Genomic DNA, 20518 nt, shown 5'->3' on the forward strand with positions numbered 1-20518 from the left:
AAGTTTAATATACTGCTGGAGGAGAATTTGTATTGAGGGTGTCTTGAAACCAACTTTACCTGAGGTTTTCAAACAAAAAGAAATGTTTCAGCATTTAAAACCAGATTCAGACTAAGGAAGTGCTCTTAGCATGTTCTTACCTTTGACTTCCCAGGTTCATTTAGAGTTGGTGTTTTTATTTTGGTTATCTTCTACCATATTGCAGCCCTTGCTGAAAGGGCCCTGTGCAGTCAGGTTTTTACAGCAGTTAATTCCATTGTGATGCTGAAGTGAGATGATGATAACTTCGCACAGGACATAAACACACCCACTGCTGTATTTCTTTTCTTTGCTGGTCTGCGATGCTGGAATGAGAGACAGCAAAAATACAGGAGGAAGGTAGAATGCTATGGAATATTTAGTCAAGTAATGATGTAAAGATAAGGACATGAAGCATAATTTTAAATGACCTCTTAGTGATATCTAATTTTAAGTGATTTTGCAATTTCCTTCATGTTAAAATACTATTGTATGTAACAACATATAGTACTGTATATTTGTCTCTTTTTTCCCCTTAGATTTAATTTAATTCAGTAGATAGCACTTTAGATGGTGCTACTTTTTCTTTCTTGTCAGGGAATTTATACTAGCAGAAGCAAACACTTAAGAAAATGTTGTGCCATTGATTTTTGCATAGATTTTTGAATTTTTATTTTTATTATTATTTTAAAAAATAAAAGGCAAAAAATTAAAACCTATTTTAAGGCAGGTGTTCAGTCTGAAACAATTAGCTAGCAAATCATTTGCCTTCAGTGGATCTTTTTTTGTTTCAGCACTAATATCTCAGGTTTTCCTGATTAGTATTGTTTTAGGTTTGTTTTGCTTTTTGGAATTGGTCTTGTACTTTCTTACAGAGAAAGATGCTTTATGCAATTAATAATTTGTATAAAAAGCTAATTTATTAATTATTGACATTAAAGGTAATGTAGAGGGAAAACTTCTCACTCTCTGAATATCTGATTGCTTTTGAAATGGATCCGATTTAGAGCTGATAAAACCAGGACTCTTTCAAACACTTTGATTTTTAAATCTTGGTTTATAAATGTTTGTCAGCATTTAGTAAGCTATCAAAATAGTTTTTCAAGTGATGGTCTATTTACGCGATTTGCTGAGTTGTTGCTGTTCAGAGATTTTTTGACAATGACTATTGAGAAACATTGCTTTCATTTATAGTGTCTTCAGCAAACACACCTTCTATCGATTGGCGTCTGTTTAGAAGCAGCCTCATTTTGGGTTTTAAAAGGTAAGGTCAATATAGGAATACTTTTTTTTTTTCCTATGTAACAAAGTTCCCTCGTTTTTTTGTCTTGTTGAGCACAAGTCTGTCCAGTCTTTTGCCCCCAATGTCCATGTCTTAGAAGCAGCATTCCAAGTATCCAGTAGGAGATACTGTTGTTCCTCCCTGCTTTCCTCATTTTCCTTGCCTCTGCTATATATAAGCATACATTTGAAACATTATATATAGTAGATGAAAAACAATTTCATTATTCTTTGTTCTGTGCTATTTGCCAGTATATAAACTTAGAGTAGTAAACATTTGAGGTTTATATTTATTCACTTTTTTTTTTATAAATGTCTATGCTACTGTAAAATTTCCCTAAAGATTATCACTATTAACTATTAAAGTAATAGGGCACTTGATGAAGATGAAATACCAGTAGGAGCCTGGCATATTCTGCTACATCTGCTAACTTTCTGTGCCCTCTGGGTTAATATGGCTCCTGAACACTCACATGTAACACCTAGTTCTGACCTATGTTGTCAAGACTTTGTATTCACAGTCATATGGTCCTATTCTGCAAGGAGGGCTCCTTATGAATTTGCAAGATTGTCTTATGCTTATGCAAGTATATGTGACTTAGCAAGCACTTCTATAATGCACTGCTTGCCCCACTCAAATGTTTAGGACTGGGATTGATAGGGGTTTTTTTCGCATGCCTACACCACAGGGGACAAGAGAAGTCACCTAATATTACTCAGGACCAGGGTTTGAAGGCTGATTTCCTGGAATTTTGTAATGAGTGTGAATTAGAACTGTGTTTGTGTTGGATTATTAGTAAAATATAACAGGTGAATATGCCCAAAATAATTTCCTACTAAATTGCATGTTCTGTCTAGCTGGTCCTGTTGTATCATGGCAGAAAGAGGATAAAAAGTGAACCAGTGTTAAATTGGTTTGTTAGCTCGGCCCTAGCTGGCCTTCGAATCCAAGGGATAAGTGATGTAATATTTTAGATCCAGTAGGACTATATTGCTATTCCTTTAAATAGTCAGCCCCAGAACCATCTGTTTCAGATGTATTAATTAAAGTAACAGATTTTCTAAACACATTTTCTCTCTGTAAGTATAGATAAATATCCAGCTGAAGTAGGACTTTCCGTAGAAAGCAAACCATGTCAATGTTTACCAACACTGGTAACCCAACCCTAACCTGAAATATCCCTGCCACTGGGGAACTGTGCAGGTGTGCAGAATGTGATTTAAAGTATCTTCAAAATGTCATCATCTTGCTAGCAAGCTAGTTCCTAAAAATTATAGTTTTGCTCAAATGAAACAGTTCTTGCTGTTCTGATTACAACAGTTTTTGGACATCTAGGCTAAAACCTCAGAATTCTGATGGATATTAAGGTTAGGGATCTTCTGATGTGATTTTTTTTTGGCGGGTGAGGTAGTGGTGGTTTTTTTTTTTTTTTGCTTTTTACTTCAGCTTTCCATGCCACTTTTAAGTGTTGCATAAGTTTTGTTTATCTGTTTTGTATTATTCTTTTGTTTGTCTTTCTTGCTACCCAGTTTCAGACACTGTGTTCAAGGTCACCTCTGCTCAGATTTTACCCTTGCATTATTTCTCAAAGCATACCCACTCATGTTGCCTTTTCTGTTTTAAATTTAATGGCTAGAACAGCCTGAGCATGAAACTTGAGGGTATGATAAGAGAGAAGAAAGAGTATTCATAGGTTTTGTAAAGACTGTTGCAAAATTTTATGGCTAAATGCAGGTCTTGAGTGTTCAGATGAACAAAGTTCAGGATTGGAATACAAAAGTACAGGGTAAGAATGCCAGGGACACATGAACAATGTCTGTGGCAGACTAGTTCATGGATTTCTGTTGGAACTGCTCTTCTCTAGTAACTGCTTCAAAGTATTCCCATTCTATTTGCCTGATGTACCATTACTATTTCAGAGTCAAGTACTTTAGGCAATTGACGCATTTGATATCTGCTGTTCGTTGTCATCCTGTCAGTGGTGGAATGAGTTCACCCAATAAAGCTTAACTAATGTCAGAGATGGCATTTTCTTTTCCCTCTGTATGGACCTGCATTTGACTCATTTTCAAATACAAGTGGCAGTTGCACAGAAAGAACAAATGTTTCATAGGCTTGAACTTCCTAAATAAAATCCTAAACTTCTGTGAATGTGTTGGAATTTTTGTGCATCTGTTCAGACTGACATCTTATTTTCCTCTAATGAGAATTACAGGAAGATTAAATCATGTCATAAGTTTTTGTTCTCTTACCCTTGCCTATGTTAATGCTGTTTTATAGTTGTTGAAAAGTTACAGTTCTTGAAAAGTTATAGCTTCTAATGAAAATTTTGAAATTCTATGAATTACAGAAAAACATCAGGTTTTTAATACTTCCGACAGCTGGTTTACATTAAGATGTCAAGGTTTTTATGCTTTAGTGAACTGGTTGACATGATTTTTGGTTGTAACCTCATGATGTACAGAGAAGTGTTCTTCCTTGAAGTTCCATTTCAATCTATGAGGGGAGAAATTCTGTTTTGTTTCTACTTTTAAAAATATGTGTTTCTCTCACTATAGTAAGCATTACACCTTAAGAAATTTGATTACTTTCTTGTTTTGTATAAATGCATTAATATCTGCCAGTAGTTATCTTGGTATATTAAAAGTCTGATGCACAGGAGAGTTAGTTTTTTTTTTCCTAGCAAATTCCATGTATCAAGTGTTTTCTTTGTAAAGTGCAGCTTATTTGAATGAAGCTTATTTTCTTGGAATGCTAAATAGAGAAGTATAATACAAAAAAATACAATTAGGATATGTTAAAAAAATTGAAGTAAGACCAAAACTAAAGCACTTTCTAGTCGCAAGTGATCTATTTAGACTGTTGTATTATTTTAGGTTTTTTTAGCAGAAATTATGACCATATTGAGTGCAGTAAAAAGTCCTAAAGTTATTCTGTAAAAAATTGGTTTAAACAGTATGTGGCAGTTACTGTATTTTAATTTCATCTGAATAAGATCCTATGTATTAATGTTCTGTGTTGTTTTAAAGAAAGCTCCATGAGTAAAATCATTCTGTTGCTTTTAATTTGTTATCCTTTGCTGCCCTCTTCAGCTCAGATGATGTACATCTGTGGAGCGAGGTAAGTGGAGTTAAAACTGTAAATAAAATCAAGATTCTTAGGCATTGCATGCTTATGGTGCATTATTGTAAATCTGAATTCTGAGACTAAAAATTGTAGATCTGTTTAATCTGAGCAAGGCTTCTGTTAGTGGCAGATTGGACAAGTGTATCAAACTGAGTTGTCAAATCGGGCAGTTAAGTGAAACCGTTAAAAATCAAGTGTGGTGTTACCATGTTATTTAGCTTATTCTACTGCAATTTCTAGATCAATGTAGTTACAGTTGAAGGTGGTTGTAGCTTCTAGAACAAAGTCTGCCGTGGTTGTGCCATCTGGCATCAATTCACTTTCCTGCCCTCCTTAAACTTTCTTCCTCCGTCCTCACACTGGTGCTAATAAGATAATACAGCAGACTTAGTTTTTCAAAGTTTCTGTCATATGACTATAAGCATATATTATCTTATATGTAAGCATCAAAGTCAAAGCCAGATAAAAGAAATTACCTGGATGAACTCAAAGGGAAATGACTTATTATTTTGCCGACCCTATGTTAAAGCTACATTAGAAAGACACTGCAATATAACTTGGTCATTACATTTTGCACAGCATTCTAATAGAGTAGATGTTGGCAGATACTGCTTTGGATGTGGTTTCAAAATTTGGGAAGGGATGCACTGTGCTTTTTGTTGTTACTCTTCAGTACTGTAACTGCTGATTAATAAAAGTACACTTTAGATTTCGCAAAGAAATCTTGGAATGAAATGGAAACTGATATTTGGAAAGTCACTGATCAATGATTTGCATAAAATCAGTGCAGGATTTTTTCTATTTTATTTCTTTTTACTGTTATGTGATGATTCTGGTGAGAGGATGTTTTTGTCTTCTGTCTCTCTACTTCTTTTTTTGCATTAAAATAAAAAAGGGAGAGCAGAGAAAAAGAGGGTCTCTTATTGCTCCCATTATGGAAATAATTTTGAAGGACAGAGAGCTGAAGTAATGGTGCTCTGCACGTGAAGTAATATCTAGAGTTAATTCTGCTCTTCATAACAATGAAAGAAAAATTTTGTTGTCTTAACTAAGCTTAAGGTTAAATACACACATTGAACTTCTAAAATAAGAAATATTAACTTGGGAAATAGATACTTAGATACAAATATATTAAAATATTTTTTTGTAATTCATTCCTTTTAGTATTCTGATATTTGATTCAAAAGATATGTTAGGTCTTCTTTGGATTTTATTGCAGTGTATATTGATTTGTCATAGGAAGATGAGGGGGAAAGGGCAGAAAAAAGGCTGTAGTTTAACTGAACAGTGTCTATGGTGTTGGTAGAAAAGATAAGATACTCAGTTGCACATTTGGTATTTTCTGTCTTTATTTGTCCTTTTTCATCAATGATTGAAGGTGAGGGTTCCTTTTCTTTTGTCATTACTTAAAACACAGCACTTTGGCAGAGATGCAGAGAATTCATCCCCTGACTTCTTTGAGATTGCAGTATTAGAATCATATGAGAAAAAACAAAAATTCTTGAAACACAATTTCAGTTTTTAACTGAAGATTTAATTAATAAAAATTACTTAATTTCCTTAAGTACAGTCAAATTATTTTAAAAGTGATGTTTAGGTTAAAGTATTTTATGGTAAGATGTGGGGGCTTTTGGGTAAATGCTTCCTTTCTTTCATGGGAAGTAAAGTCTATGTATTTCTTTGGTTTGCATGACAAATCAAATGAGCACTAACTGTAGTTGAATGTAATTAATTTTTATGAATGCATGTTTTGTCATTCAAAATTACACTTATTTACAATAGCTTATTTATAACTAGCTGTACCAGTTAGCTTAATTCTAGGAAAGCATGGTAAATGTTGTTCCTTTATTATTTTTTTGTGTTTGCTTCTTTCAGATATAAAAAATAAGAAGCTTTTTAGGACAATTTCAGCCTTTCGGTAAATTGGAATATAATTGTCGCATCTTCAGGAGTGACACGCTTTAAGCAGTGTCTTAGGATAGCTAACTTCCTGTAGAATGATACATAAACAGAATACTGGAGTGTTCTCTGTCTTAATGCCATACCTCAGAAAGCATTTCTGTTTGCAATATTTTTTTCAAGGAAGCCCTGTTATTTACCAAAAACCCCTTTGTGTTTCTTAGAGAATGACTATGATGTGGTAAAGAATAATACTTTAACAGAGAGATGCTTTATTATTTTGAGAATTCAATTTCAGATACTATTTGTCCTTGCTTGCTTCTTTTGGCTGCAATGTACGATTATTCTGTCTTACCAGATAACAGAACTGTTGTACAAGGATGAACGTTATTGCCTGACGCCTCCAGGACCAACTGGTAGAGTTTCAATTTCTATGATTGTAACTTATCCACAAATCCGTTCTTCTGTGTAATGATGGGTTTGAGGGATTACAGCAGTAAACACTGATTGCTTCTTTTTGAAAGTGAAATTTGAAAACATGTTGGGTAAAATCCTGATTCAAATAATCAGAGCATATTCTGTGAGATCCACGAGATACTTTTTTTTTAGAATTATAAACAAATCTTGCTGATAATGATTTTATTTTTCTAAATTGATAGATTAAAATGGAGGTTTAGAAGGAATACAGTATCTGTGCTTAAATACTTAAACCCCAAACAAACAATTTTTCAACCTACTTTTACTTTTAGTAGTAAAGGTACTGATTTTGTGAGACAAAATGGTACTTAATATCCCAAGTATTTTATGTTGAAATAAGTTGGTTTTTTTTTTGGTTTAATGTGTTTTTTAAAAAAATGGTTTGGTTTTTTCCCCTCCTTTCAGAGCCAGAGGGGCAAGGAGGTATGGGGACAGCTAACCTTTGAGAATACAATACTTGATGCTCTTCCTGTTCCGGAGAGAACTACAGGACCCCACATGTTTTTGCACTGCATAGATAAGATATTTAGCATAACTTGATGAAATATGTTAATCTTTGACTTGCATTGGCTAATAGGCATTTTCTTCATTGTTACTTGCTCAAATGGTTAAAATATTTTTGTATGCTGTTACATTAATATTACAATACTTAATGTAGCTTGCTAATGGAATATAATGGGTAAAATGTACAGAATAAATATGCAAAGTGTTAGAAATCTGTTTTTTCTTTTGAGCAGTGACAAAATATTTGTGGCAACTATTTGGGGTAGCAGGCAGGAAAGGGGGAGAAGGCCTTGGGCAGTACCACTTCTGTCACACAGTAGTGGAAAAAAATAGATTGAAGTAAGATTCTGTACTGAAAAGCTGTCACTAGGTCTGAAAATAATTAATATTCCTTTCACTCACCAGTTAGATATGTGCTCCCAAACCACATAATCTCTATGCCTCAGTGATCATTGTTGCCATTTCAGAGCCTCTCATCAGGGTGACATCTCACACCAAAATGATTTCTTATAAATTAATCTTGATAACATGACAGTCTCGGTAATTTTAGTGGAATGCTTTCTCTTGTTTTTTTCCACAGAAGCTGTTGGCTATTTTCTTTATCACTTGATTGACAGCATGAGTGACTCAGAGGTACAGGCCAAGGAGGAGCGTTTGAGACAATACTTCCATCAGCTGAAGAAGATGGTACCATTTCATTTTTTGCTACATAATGCCTGTCCTGCCTGACATGTATCTATTAGGTTTGAAATTGCTGCTTTTAAGTACAACCAGACCACTTCTCAATGACATGCAAGAGCTGGAGACTTGAATTACGTCTGAGATAATTTCTGTTAGACAAATTTCAGTTTGGTTGTGTTTCAAAACTCATATAATTTTTTCCCCACCTCTTGGTACAGAATATAGTTATCCCTACAAGCCACTACAGCGGCATTTGCAGACTGCTGGACTCCTCTCAAGTTCCTGAATTAATTAAGGTCTGTGGTTCTATAGCAATTACTTTGAATCTAAAGAAATCTCTGAATATATTCTCCTTTGCAAAATAAATATCTTCATGCAGTGATTATATGTAAGCCTTTTAACCTTTCTATGATTTTTCACTGTTGTAGCTGGTTTCATTTCTAATGTGAAAGAGATACGTTTAATAAGTGCTGTTTCAAGTCCGCATAATAATGCTGCAGAACACAGCTTTTTTTACCATTGCTATTATATAATTACCTTGAACCTTTTTAGTATGATACACTTACTTAAAGATTGAACTTTCGGGGAGATCAGTGATATTTTTGTCTTTGAATTTCAGGATGCAAGGTTACTGTGTCATAAAAAATCTCAGTCTACAGACAACATTCCAGAAGTAAGTAAATTCACAGATAGCTATGCTTGTTCTTACGGTAATAATACTGTTTGGATATGGGGTTTAGATGAAGTGTAATCAATAGCTTTCAGGTCATGGAAGTATATTAACATTATTGAAATCTACCATTTGAAGTTCAGAGGTTACTTTCCTGAATAGGAGCAAAGGTTATCCGGATTTTTGCATAGACCTGATACCTGACCTCAGAGTTGGCTGAGGTTTCGTGCCTCAGTTTCCCTGTCTGGTAGATACCTTTTTGAATGTTCTAGTTAGTTAACAGTAGTGGTGTGAGTTTGTAAATTACAGCGATCCACTTGAGTGGCAGGAACCATAAAAATCCATACTGCTTCTAATGGTCAAGTGTCAAGTATGTACATTTCTGATCTGAGCAAAGTGGAGATTGAAAAAGAAACAGGCTTCCCTACTTCCCTGAACACAAAGAATTGAGCGCAAGAGAAATAGGATGTTGACCTTTGTATATCTGTGACTTAATGTTGGGGAGTTTTTTTACAGTATTCTGGCTCATGTCTTCAATTAGTATGTACTATTTAAACAGATAAAAGCACCTTAAATGATTTAAATTTTTTTTTCGCGTATGAAGGAAGAGGATTATTTTGTCTGTCTTTTATTAAAGCGATCCGACAAGTTGTTCAGGGAAGGTTGTTTTTGCAATTAACATTCTTTCTGTTACCTCCATTTAGAGTGCTAAATCTGACGTGTCTGCTTTGGAGAAGAAACTAGAAAAGCGAAAAGCTGAAAACCAGCCTATTACAGATGTCTTGAAACAACTCATACATGCTCTTTGTGAAGAAGAGGTATCTTAAGCAATGCAGAGATAATTAGAAACACATAGCTATATTTTTAAAGGGACATAAATGACTGTGTTATGGAAAGACATAGTTAAGCAAAGACAAGTGCTGTGCTTCAGGTTTCATGGTTTGATGCTTATAAATCAAACATAAGTGCAAAAAGCAATTAAATCAAAAGGTTAACTAATTTCAGCAACACCTTGAATGGCATGTTTTGGGGTTGCTGAAGTTTGTTTACAATAATCTGCAAAGTGAATGATAGTAACAGCTGTGATAGGTTTATCATACATGCCAAATGTCCTTTCAAGCCATGGCTCCGGTCTCTTATATCTAGATTGTCAAGCAACTGATACATGCACTAGTCATTTGCAATTCAAATATTACTAGGTTGTTAATGCAGGGATTGAAATTCCATTTTCCTGCAGGAGGAAAGCTCTTCTGAGATAAAGGGTCTCTTGCCTTCATTCGGCAGGCGTCCAGCTGTAGTTTACATTCATTTACTGTGTGTCTGTAATTTGTGGGGTATCACCACACTTTTGTTCGGTTTCTTGTTCAGTATGATCCTGCCTATAAAGCTGGATATATAGGAAAAGTAACAGTTGTGCAGATGATAGCACAATATTCTCTCTTGCTATGAACACAATTTAGAAAGAGTTGTGTATCTCAGCTGTGTATCTCTCCAATTTTGCATATGAAATAAACCTAGATGCAAACACCATTGCAAGTTCAAAGTGGTCAAATGTATGAATAAGAGTTTATAGAAAAATAAGCTTTCTATGGAATTATTAAGTAGTTTTTTATTCTTTAGAAAGTAGTTTTCTTATGTGTTTGGCAGTGTACCAGGTGAAAGTGGTTATGAATTCCAAATAAATAAGAACTGTTTTAGAATATGGGTTAATCATGTTCACGGTCCTGTAATTAAAAGTCTCTTACATTAAAAAATGCAAGAAATATAAATGCAAAGCAAGAAAATTTATTTAGAAGTCTATTCTCAAATTAGTGTTAAAGGTGTTCTACAAAAATAATGTTTGCAAAACAGCTCTCACTCTTAAAATTTGCTAGCATTACAGCAATGCGTTTTTGTATGTGATCAGTCATGTAACTGCACACTGAATGCATAAGATTCATAATGTCAGATTGACTTTTCCTCTAGTTCACATCTTTGCTTTGTTCCTATTTTAGAATATGCAAAAAGCCCTTGAAGTGAAAGCCAAATACGAACCGGACATGGTTGTCGGTGGCTATGCAGCCTTAATAAATTTGTGCTGTCGACATGATAATGTAGAAGAGGCAATGAACCTGAAAGAAAAAGTGTAAGTACACCGGCACTGAAACATGTCACAGAGATTTATGCTGATACACAGACCTTGTTGAATTAAGTAGGTTGAGTATTAACCCCCTCATCCATTTTTAATTAGTTTCCCCAACAATGTATGTGCATTTAAAACAGTCATGGGTGTGGTTTTAGGAAACAAAAAATCTGCTTTGTGTAGTTGAACATTAGAAGCAGCTACTTTGTGTGGTCAGTAATATTTTTATTTTTATTTTGAAAAGGGAAGATGGCTGCATAAGATGTGTTTTATTTTTATTTTAAACATGCATAGTGTCTAAATTTAAGTTTGGCTTAATTTGCAGTTAAAGAGAGGTACCTGTATTGTGTGTTACAAAGCACCTAGAATGTATTTAGAATGTGTATAAAACCTAAATTGTTTTTAGAATAGCACTGTTTGAGTAGTGTTACTTTAAGACTGTCAACAAGCATTCTATTTTAAATTTTTATATTCAGTTCTTTTTATCTTGGATGTAAAAGTTAGCTCCCAGCTAAAACATGTCATGCATGACTTAGCCTGGAGCAAATTCTTGTAGATGATCCTTGTATTTGCCCCTTTCCATTTTCCCTCAAAAGGCTCCTTTTGGTCTGATGCTATAGTGAATCAAAAACAAGTTATGTATGACTTTCAGGTTCTCTCTCTCACATACACCCACAAAGTACTTGCTTAGGTTTTACAATAGGTTGGCAGGCAGGTGCTTATCACATCCTGCCAGTGTTAGAAATAATGTGGAATGATTGAACTGTGAATATGAAGAATTTTGCCACTCTACATGTAAGGGTTGTGCATAGGCTTTGCCTGCACTTCTGCTCTCACACAGTCCCCAGAGTGAGCTTGAAGGAGTGAAATTCAGTCTTCTGCTGGAGTTTCACTGCGGTAAGGCATTTTTACTGATCTGCCTAAAGCGTAGGCTCATATTGGAAAGAAGTGCCTCTTTGGATTGTTAGACAAAGAAACAGCAGTGGAGGAATTAACTTTTAGTACTTCCAGAGAAAAGAAACAATGCATAGCAGAAACTTTAAAATACTAGCTTTTAACTTAGGTGAATCAAAAAAATATAGCTGTGTTCCAGTCATCTGCAATGTTTTCTTCCCAGGCTGCTGAAAAATACCCTCTTTTATGCAATAACTACCAAATAATTAAACATATGACTATTTCTCAAAAATATAAATTTTGGCTCATATTTCTAAATCATGTTCTAACGATGAATCTTTTCAGTTCTATCAGATTTTTTCCTTTAAGGCTTACTATTATTTTTAGCTCTTAGTGCTGTTGTTGTGTTATGTACTTTTAAAAATTCATCTTTAAGCTGAAGCTATAAAATGTGAGCATCTGTGGATAAAATTCTTAATGCTTTAATTTCCAGCTTCCCTAAGAATTCACCTGTTGCTCTTGACAGTGGAAAGTACGTAGCGCTGGTAGAAGTCTTAGAAAAGCATGGTAGACTAGAAGGTAATCCATTTGCTTTCATTGTCTGTTTCTGCTATATAATAAAGGTATCTTGCCTCAAGAATAAAAATGTGAGTTGATATTAGTGGTATATCATGTCCTGAAAAGTGCTTGAACATTTTGCATACAAATTTGCATGTGAATTCAACCAGAGATGCTTGGACAGTGCAGGCCATTAGTTTTAATGGATTGGCAAGCTTGTCATTTACATTTGCACAGCTCAGTGCTTTTTGCATTTCTGCAGCTAGTTTTTATTAGCATTGCTGTTTGGATTGAGTTTGAAGATCATGACTTATGGCACAAATTGCGTATGTGCCTAGACTAATGGCTTTGTTTTTGCTTAAGAAGGTCTGAAGGCTGAACATAAAACCTATAAAAATAACCTTCTCGTAAGAGCCAAGTACTGCAAAAAAATAATTTAACTTTCCATAAAGTATATATTTTTCTGTTACTATTCTTTTTTGTGTTTGCTATTGAATTTTATATTCAATCTGTAAACTGCTTGGAAATTTCGGCTTTTTAATGAATGTTCTGCAAACTGCCTATTTCATATTTCTAGGTGTTTGCATTAAAATGCTACCTCTTTCACTTTTGTAATTTAGTCTAATATAATTCTGTGGTTTACATGGTTTGGTTTATCTTTAAAAAGAGCTCTAGACTGTCATTAGCTTTAAAAGATGATTCTGAATATTGAGTTCTGTGATTTTGTAGAGCAACAACTACGCTAACCCTAAAAAACACGGTCTAAGCCTAGACACAAAATGTAATGGTTTTATTTAAAACACTGTAAAGTAAAAGAAAAAAGCTAATACAATTTTTTTCATGTAAGAACTTCCTTTGAAATTTGTCTTGGCCTCTTATTAAGATTACTGTTAGAAAAATAATAAATAAAGCTGATGTTGTACAAATCACAATAAATCAGATCATGTCTACCTCTACATTAAGCAGTTTGAAAATATGAGCTTGCTTTTAAGACCATAAACGTCCCTCAGAAAATAAAATAATTCAGAAATGTAGCCAAACGTAACGTGATCAAAACATTCTGTCTATGCAATAATTAAGAACATTATAAAAATGCACTTGTTCCATATACAAAAATGTTTGTTTCTGCCTTACTAATGAAGCTTAATGAACCTAATGTTTTAACATGCAGTCTGTTAGAAAGCTTTCATTGGCTCTCCTTGGCTAATTAGTATCGACACAGCAAACAGGCCCTATCGGTATCAGACCATTAGTCTGGCTGTATATACAGTGTAAACATATCTTTATTATCTGGCCTCGTGACAAGCCATCTGCTGAAGAAACAATGGAGTGATTTAGCAGATGTTAGCATTGAACGATAAAAGCATCCATTTAGTAGAGTCTTGCAGCTATAGGGCAGACTGTACAGGGTTATGTGGTGCAGAGTGGGCACACAGTTCCTATCTATAATTTGTAGTCAAAGTTGCAGCAAAATGATAAAACCATGCTATTGTGGATTTATAATTGTAGTCTCGTTTAGAAATGCAAGTAGTAATTAACTTGAAATCGGCATTATACACCAGAATTTACATTCCTGCTGGGTTTGAAATGCTGTTTTAATAGCAGTTTGTTTTCCCTACATGAAATTACCTAAGGGTCTTTTGTGTTGTTTCATTGTAGATGCTATTAACATTCTAACGGAGATGAAAGAGAAGGATGTTCCTATCTCAGGCAGAACAGTTGCATCTTTTCTCCGCATTCTTAATGCTGCTGCCATGCGAGGTGAAGTTGAAAGAGTGAATCGATTGCATGAGACCATTGCAAACCTGGGGTTGGTGCAAACTGCTGCCCTTCATTCCCCTCTGATTACAGTTCACCTTGAAAAGTAAGCTATGCTTGGGCTTCAGATGAAGCAAGTTATGATATTTATTTGTGTTCTATGACCTGTGTATGCAATTCACAGCTGCGCATACATGTCTGGAAGTGCTCGTGCACATGCAATTACTGAAGTGATCTTGGAGTAGTAATGAACAAATATGTTTTCTTAACTTAGCTAAATCTCTTTCCATCAGCTAGACATCATGTCATGATCTCTGGGAACAACAGCTGTGTTTTATGGGCATATCAGAGATGAAGTGGCTAAATGTTGGAATATGCTTATGAATTAGCTTGTTTTAAAGTCTGTTTGACAAGATAGCTATTCAGAGCATGATAGGTGCAGACTCAGCTCTTGTGGTTAAGTGGAACGTGTTTTCATATCAAAACAGCAGTATTTTGCTGTGCTTTCCAATATATCTCAGGTGAGTTGCAGGGTGGTTGTTGAACACTGAAGTATTTTCAATTCATGTAATTCAGGTAATTTGATATCATTGCCAGTAGGCTGCTGTGTTGCCGAGTTTAAAATGCAAAGAAAATACTGTGGTCTGTTATGTTTGAGGGGTTTTGCCTATATATACTTTTTATACCCTTTGTTAGAGAAAAGGAGTTTTGTACATGCATTCTGGTAGGCAGTACCTTTAATTCCATGTGCATTATTTCTTTGCATAAATTTTCATTGTGAGGTGTAGGATATTTGAATTAACATACATATGAACTACGTAACTTCTTAATAAAATTGAGGCAAGAATCCCTTTTCCTTTACCATATGCACAATTCTTCTATTATTCTTTTGTGTGTCATGTAGTTCCTGGATTTTCACTTGTAGCTAGAGTATATGAATAAATTTCTTGAGATTTGGTTCATGTAAACAAAATGTTATTGGCATAAATATAATACCTGTGAAATAAGTGAATTTTTCATATCATGTAAGTCAGCCATATAGAGATTTTTGGTTCTTACAGGTATACTGGGTATGCAGGGTCTGTATAACATTTCTGTTTTGAAAATTCTTGAGAAAGAGGTAACTCTTGGTAGATGTGTATACATTCGCTTTTAAAAAGTGTTTTAGTGAAGTGGTCAACAGTTAAGAATATAGTGTACATCTTCTTAGTAACTCTGCCTTGATTGCATCACAAGCTAGGCAGATGTTTATGAAAGTAATTTAACTGCAATCATATTTAACTAATGTGTCGGAAAAATATCTGATATGCTTTGTAGTGCGCATAAGAGCAGCTGCATTTTACATAATTGCTTTATGCACATTGACATGCAAGTTGTACCTGGTGCTACTTGGGCTCTTTTCACTTGAGATGTAGTGTACAATGATGTAGGTAAAGGTGTGATCACGTGCAGGTGAAAAGGGGGACAGTAATGAGTGTTATTTCAATTTGACTCCTGATTTTTTTGGATTGTAAGTTTCTGGGAAAACTTTATAAAAAGTGGGAGTTTTTTTATTGATAAAGGGACTTTTAAAGAGACTACATTCATGAAGGAGAAAGTAGTTCCAGACTCCAGAATTGTATGGCTATAGAAGTCATTGGTCCTTACCTGTAGTGGTGCTGATGTATTTCATATATATAAATAAAAAGCAAAGTAAGCTAATTTCTTAGAGATTTTTTTTCCACCTTATGAGTGAAGAAGCTGCATCTTCTCTAATGGTAGATAGAATTTGGAAGGTTTTTTTCCAGCATAATTTGCTTAGGAGGAATAACTGCATTTTCAGTGGGGTGTGTGTTTGTTTTTGGCAAGAGGGAGGTGCTGTGATTTGGGATTTGTTTGTTTTTCTTAGATATGCTGTAAGAGTATTTTGAAAGTTATGAGTGACTGAAATAAGTGTTAGTCATTTCTTTCAGTAGTAGTGCTTATTATTTGCCATCCTACAATTCAAGTATCATGCTGAAATGTTGTCATTTAGCTGCAGGTCATCAGCATGGTGCTGAAATAAGTTTTGGGGTATTTTTGAATGTTCCACAGTAGTAGTTGTACTAGTGTTTTGTGTTCTTAATTTATTTCAAAATTTATATTTTTTGTAAAGGCATCTGTGGTTCACTTTTGAAGATTTCAACAATTATAGGTATAAAATGTTTTCATCCACCCTTTTCTTCCAGTTCTGAATATTCTTAAGTTCTTGTTAAATCCTAGTGCAAGTTAAAAGTTTTTAACAGAGCATGGAAAAGAAAAAAAACATTGATGGACAGCATAACTTTACAAAAGCCAGCATTCTAGTAGAGTGGACATTTTGCCTTTAATATTCTGGGAAACATTTAACTGAAGTAACTAGTGAAAGAACTCATACTTACCTTGCAGTTTTTCTGACACTGAATAAGGGGAGCTATCCCCTTGCATTGAATTGTCTGATTTTTATTTCTGACCTTGAACAGTTTCTCAAGGTGGGAAAAATCACATTTAAAGTTGAGACAGTCCACATGGTCTTGGTCTGTCACGTAATGTGAAAAACATTGCTTGGATTGTATGACAAAAATCTGCAAGGATATAAAGAACTTGTACTTTCTCTTAAAATATGTCTTACTTTTGAACTGGTTCTTCCAGCTGCTGATAATTAGAAAAACTTGTGCTACCTATACCGTGTAAAAGTTATTAAGATTTTTGAGGATTTTAGTTTTGGCTGAAGTTCTCTACCTACTCATCTTTGAGAAAAGAAACAAAAAAAAACCCTTCAGGTTTGAAATTTACTAATTCCTGATACAAGAAGTGCTCCTAAGCAGAGGGAAGAAAATTTGCAGGTAAACTATGAAGGCATTATGTAACAGACCATATGAGTAAAATATTTGGTAGTTTTAAGTCGGGGAACATAAGCAGTTAATACCTTTATCTTAAATGATAAAAGGCTATAGTTGGATTGTTTTTCTTTAAAAATGGTTAATGTATTTTAATACAGCATTGTCCAGTAGAGCATTGTGTACTCATTTGTCATTGGTCTCATATAAACCCATTTTGATTAGTTTCTTATGTAGTAGACAGAGCATGAATGCAGTGCCTTGACTATTTTCCTTCTTCTCTTTTCATTGAGTTAAAATCACCTGATTCTTTTTGAGATCATTCTGTAGCACAAGTTATTTGACTTTTGTATGCACTTTGAAAAATAGGCATATTTGTAAATTAAGTGGTACTTTTAGTGGGGGACACATATCTCTAGTGGGGAGAGGTTTTTTTCCAATTTTTTAGCAGCTTTATTTCAAATATTTCATTAAAACTCCTTACGTGTTGCAATGAAATTAGGGATGTTTGGCTCTCTTACTCCATTATTGCAATTAGGAATTTAGCATCATCAGTGCCAAAGGACAAAAGTGTCTCATTTGCCCTATGGGGACAGGACAGTGATAAGATGATTTTTCGTCAAGGATCATTGGGTCGTAATTAAGTTACATTCATGGTTATTGCTTTTTGAAGGATGATTGGTAAATGACAGGCTTCATGTGCTTGCTGTGGACAGTGTTCACTAGGGTTTTTTCTCCCTCTGTCAGAAAATCCTGTTGAGTCTGATAATGTAAATGTGGCATTTTATTCTGAACAAAAGAGCAGGGAAATGAGCTATCTTGTCTAATCATTCAGTTGTTTAACACCGACTTCCAGTTTAGACTCAATTGGCTGGAAAGCACTTGACATGTGAAGTTAGTGCTGTTCGGAACGCATGTTTGAGTAAATTTTAAAGTAAGTGACAGCTAAATTGTACCTAGGGAAATTACAAAGCCTTCAACACAGTTAATTTTTTGGGGAGGATTAGTTGTAATTGCAACACCAGTCTCCTTGAAGATTCCTTAGTACAGCAAATGAACAGAAGCACATTTAGCTCTTTCAAGAGCCCGTTCTCTTTTAACAGAATAATTTTTGTAAAGCTGATTGTACCTTGCTGAATTGACTTCCCTCTACACTAACATCTGCTTCAGATTTGTAGAGAGGGATTTGTTTTACCAGACTACCCTCCACCCCCACCCCAGAGAGTCCCTTTTTTCTTTCTACCTCTCTAGTGATTTCAGTTTTGAGAGCTTTACAATCAGTAAACCCCTTAGGTAAATTGCCACTTCACTAAAGCTTTATGCATAATGTTGCAGCACTTCATTCCAATTAAAATCAATATTTGGAGTCTTATTTTATGAGGCAGTCTCTCTGGTTGGGAAGGTTGTTTATTACAAGTAAAAGGGTTAGATTTACTGCTACATTCTTAAAGCAAGAGGGGAGTGGGTTGTTGAAAGTGAGGGGGGCTAAAATATCCAGTCATGTTATAGCCAGTCCTGCTACAGAGTGTGTCCTGCAGATCTTCTGACAACTGGGTAATTTTGGCTCTTCAGATAGCTTTGTGTGATTAAAATTGCCCATAAAAATATTTTGGAAGATTGGACCCATAGTACCTTGGACTTCATAGCCATTCTAAACAGAAACCAAAAGGATCAAAAAACTTGTCTTAACCCGAGCATCACTTTAGGTGGAAAATAATGCCAAAGTAGGACTCTTCTGGGCCAAGCAGAATGTACTGGTGGCTGAGGCTTCTTCTGTCATTCAAAAATAATAGTGTATCTTCTTTTTTAAAAGAGCAAGTCTCAAAGTGCCAGAAAAATATGCCTAATCTTTAAGTGGAACAGGTCTTAGTCCTGAACAGATAATATTTGTGAGTGACTTAAAGCTGTAGTATCTGACCAACTCAAAATGAAGCATGGATCATCTATGTTCACACTTTAAATACTGTTTATTCCAAACCGACACTGGAAATCTGATTTTTCCAATATGGCTATGAGTATATGAGCTTTTTTTTCTTTTTGACTTGAACCACATTGATTAAATAGTAATTTTAGACAAGATGTTTAATGTCTTAGAGTAGTAAGTATCCTTTGGGAGGATAAAAGGGTGTTTGATATGCATAACTTCTTACAGAAAGACTCCCAAATACTTTTAGATATACAACTGTTTGTCAGTTTAAAATCATTATGTCTAAATAGCATTTTCTTAAAATGCAGAAATTCTATTTTGTGCAGCTCTTTTTATTATAATCTTTACAAGAAACACATTAAAATGTTACCTCTACTTGAAATTTGAAACCTACAGTGAGTTCCTTATTTTAATTTTCTAAAAGCTTACAAAAGTAGCTACGGGTACTTGGAATTAACTGCAGTTTGCGACAGTTAAAGAATACTGCAGATGGTTAAATCATAGAAGCTCAAGTACAAGCATAAGCTTGATCATTTTTTCTTTGCAGTAGTGGTACCAACAATTTCTTTGTGGAGTCTGAACTTTTCTATGTTTTATTGTTTTATATTTGTCTTTGCCAGTTTCAGCATTTATGTTTTATAAACTCCATTCTCTAGTAAACTGTGGATGACTGGTTTGTTGATTGAATGCAACTGAGCAAATATATCTGATTTCAGTAGATCCAAAACAGTTGTAACAGTACAACAGTGTGTAAAGATACAGAACTTATTAAAAGCAGACTTATTCAGCCCCTTTGAGTCCCAGTAACGAGTACAGTATTTCCATCTATTTTTGTCTCAGGTCTTTGCTGACTTTTTTCTTTGCCTGTGCAGTATTAATGCCTTCAGAAGTATACATGTAGAGGCTAGAAAACTCTTAACGCTACTGCTTGAATGACATTCCAATTATTCATTCATTTATTGATAGCTTTGACCTAAAAACAGTCACTTTAATCCTTTAGGAATACAGCGGAGACAATACTATAGCTGTTTGAGCATCAGTCTGAAAAGCTAGATTTATCACTGAAAACTTGAATTTGAATGTATAAATGTTGTTGTTCCTCCTTAGAAATTGAGTAGTTTCCTGTAAAACTGTTTTTTTTTTCTAGATGTTAACTGAACTTGCATCTAAAGCAGGAGAAAAATACTGATTATATAAATCTTTATATCTGACTATGTAACTACCATAGTATTTCGCTTTTATGACAGTAATCTAGCCTGCAACATGTACTTGCAGTTTTGAAATTAACCTGTAATTTAGTCTTCACCCCAAATGACAAAAATTCAAATGACTCCATGGGGTGCCAGAAGATGCACTGTAAACAGGGCTCAGTAAGGGGGATAAGGTAGAAATCCATCATCTTAGGTTCTTTTAAAGAATGCCAGTATTACTGAATAAAATTAATTCTTCTTCTGTGTTTTAGTGTTAAAAAATTTAAAGTTATTAGCCTAGATAATGATAGTAGTACATAGAAGTTTAGATAGTTCATTCTTTGAAAAAGCAAAATCTGTGCTGCACAAGAAATGCAGTGTGAGGAGAGGACAGCTGAGTTGGGCTTGTTTTTAACAGTAATATCTTGATTTATTAGGGTTTGTTGATGATAAATAAGGTTGCTTTGGGGATGTTAAATCAGTATTTCAAGTCAGCCTTTCAGCTGCTGTTAGGTGAATTTTTTAATTTTTCTTTTTCCTTTGGTAACTTGTATCACCCTTATCACATAAGGCTC

At 34.5% G+C, this 20518-nt stretch overlaps 1 protein-coding gene across 2 annotated transcripts in view; it reads left to right on the forward strand.

The window, feature by feature from the left end:
- The window catches only part of LRPPRC (leucine rich pentatricopeptide repeat containing), an 86734-nt gene that overhangs the window by 27083 nt on the left and 39133 nt on the right, over positions 1-20518 (forward strand). For both annotated transcript variants that reach the window (XM_058834304.1, XM_058834305.1), the window contains exons 14-23: positions 1213-1282; positions 4393-4420; positions 6684-6741; positions 7887-7993; positions 8206-8283; positions 8607-8660; positions 9362-9475; positions 10652-10782; positions 12167-12252; positions 13891-14095. In XM_058834304.1, coding sequence (XP_058690287.1) covers positions 1213-1282; positions 4393-4420; positions 6684-6741; positions 7887-7993; positions 8206-8283; positions 8607-8660; positions 9362-9475; positions 10652-10782; positions 12167-12252; positions 13891-14095 — 931 coding nt within the window. The remainder of the gene's footprint in view (positions 1-1212; positions 1283-4392; positions 4421-6683; positions 6742-7886; positions 7994-8205; positions 8284-8606; positions 8661-9361; positions 9476-10651; positions 10783-12166; positions 12253-13890; positions 14096-20518) is intronic.

This window comes from Poecile atricapillus, chromosome 3, assembly GCF_030490865.1.
Source record: "Poecile atricapillus isolate bPoeAtr1 chromosome 3, bPoeAtr1.hap1, whole genome shotgun sequence".
Taxonomy (NCBI): domain Eukaryota; kingdom Metazoa; phylum Chordata; class Aves; order Passeriformes; family Paridae; genus Poecile; species Poecile atricapillus.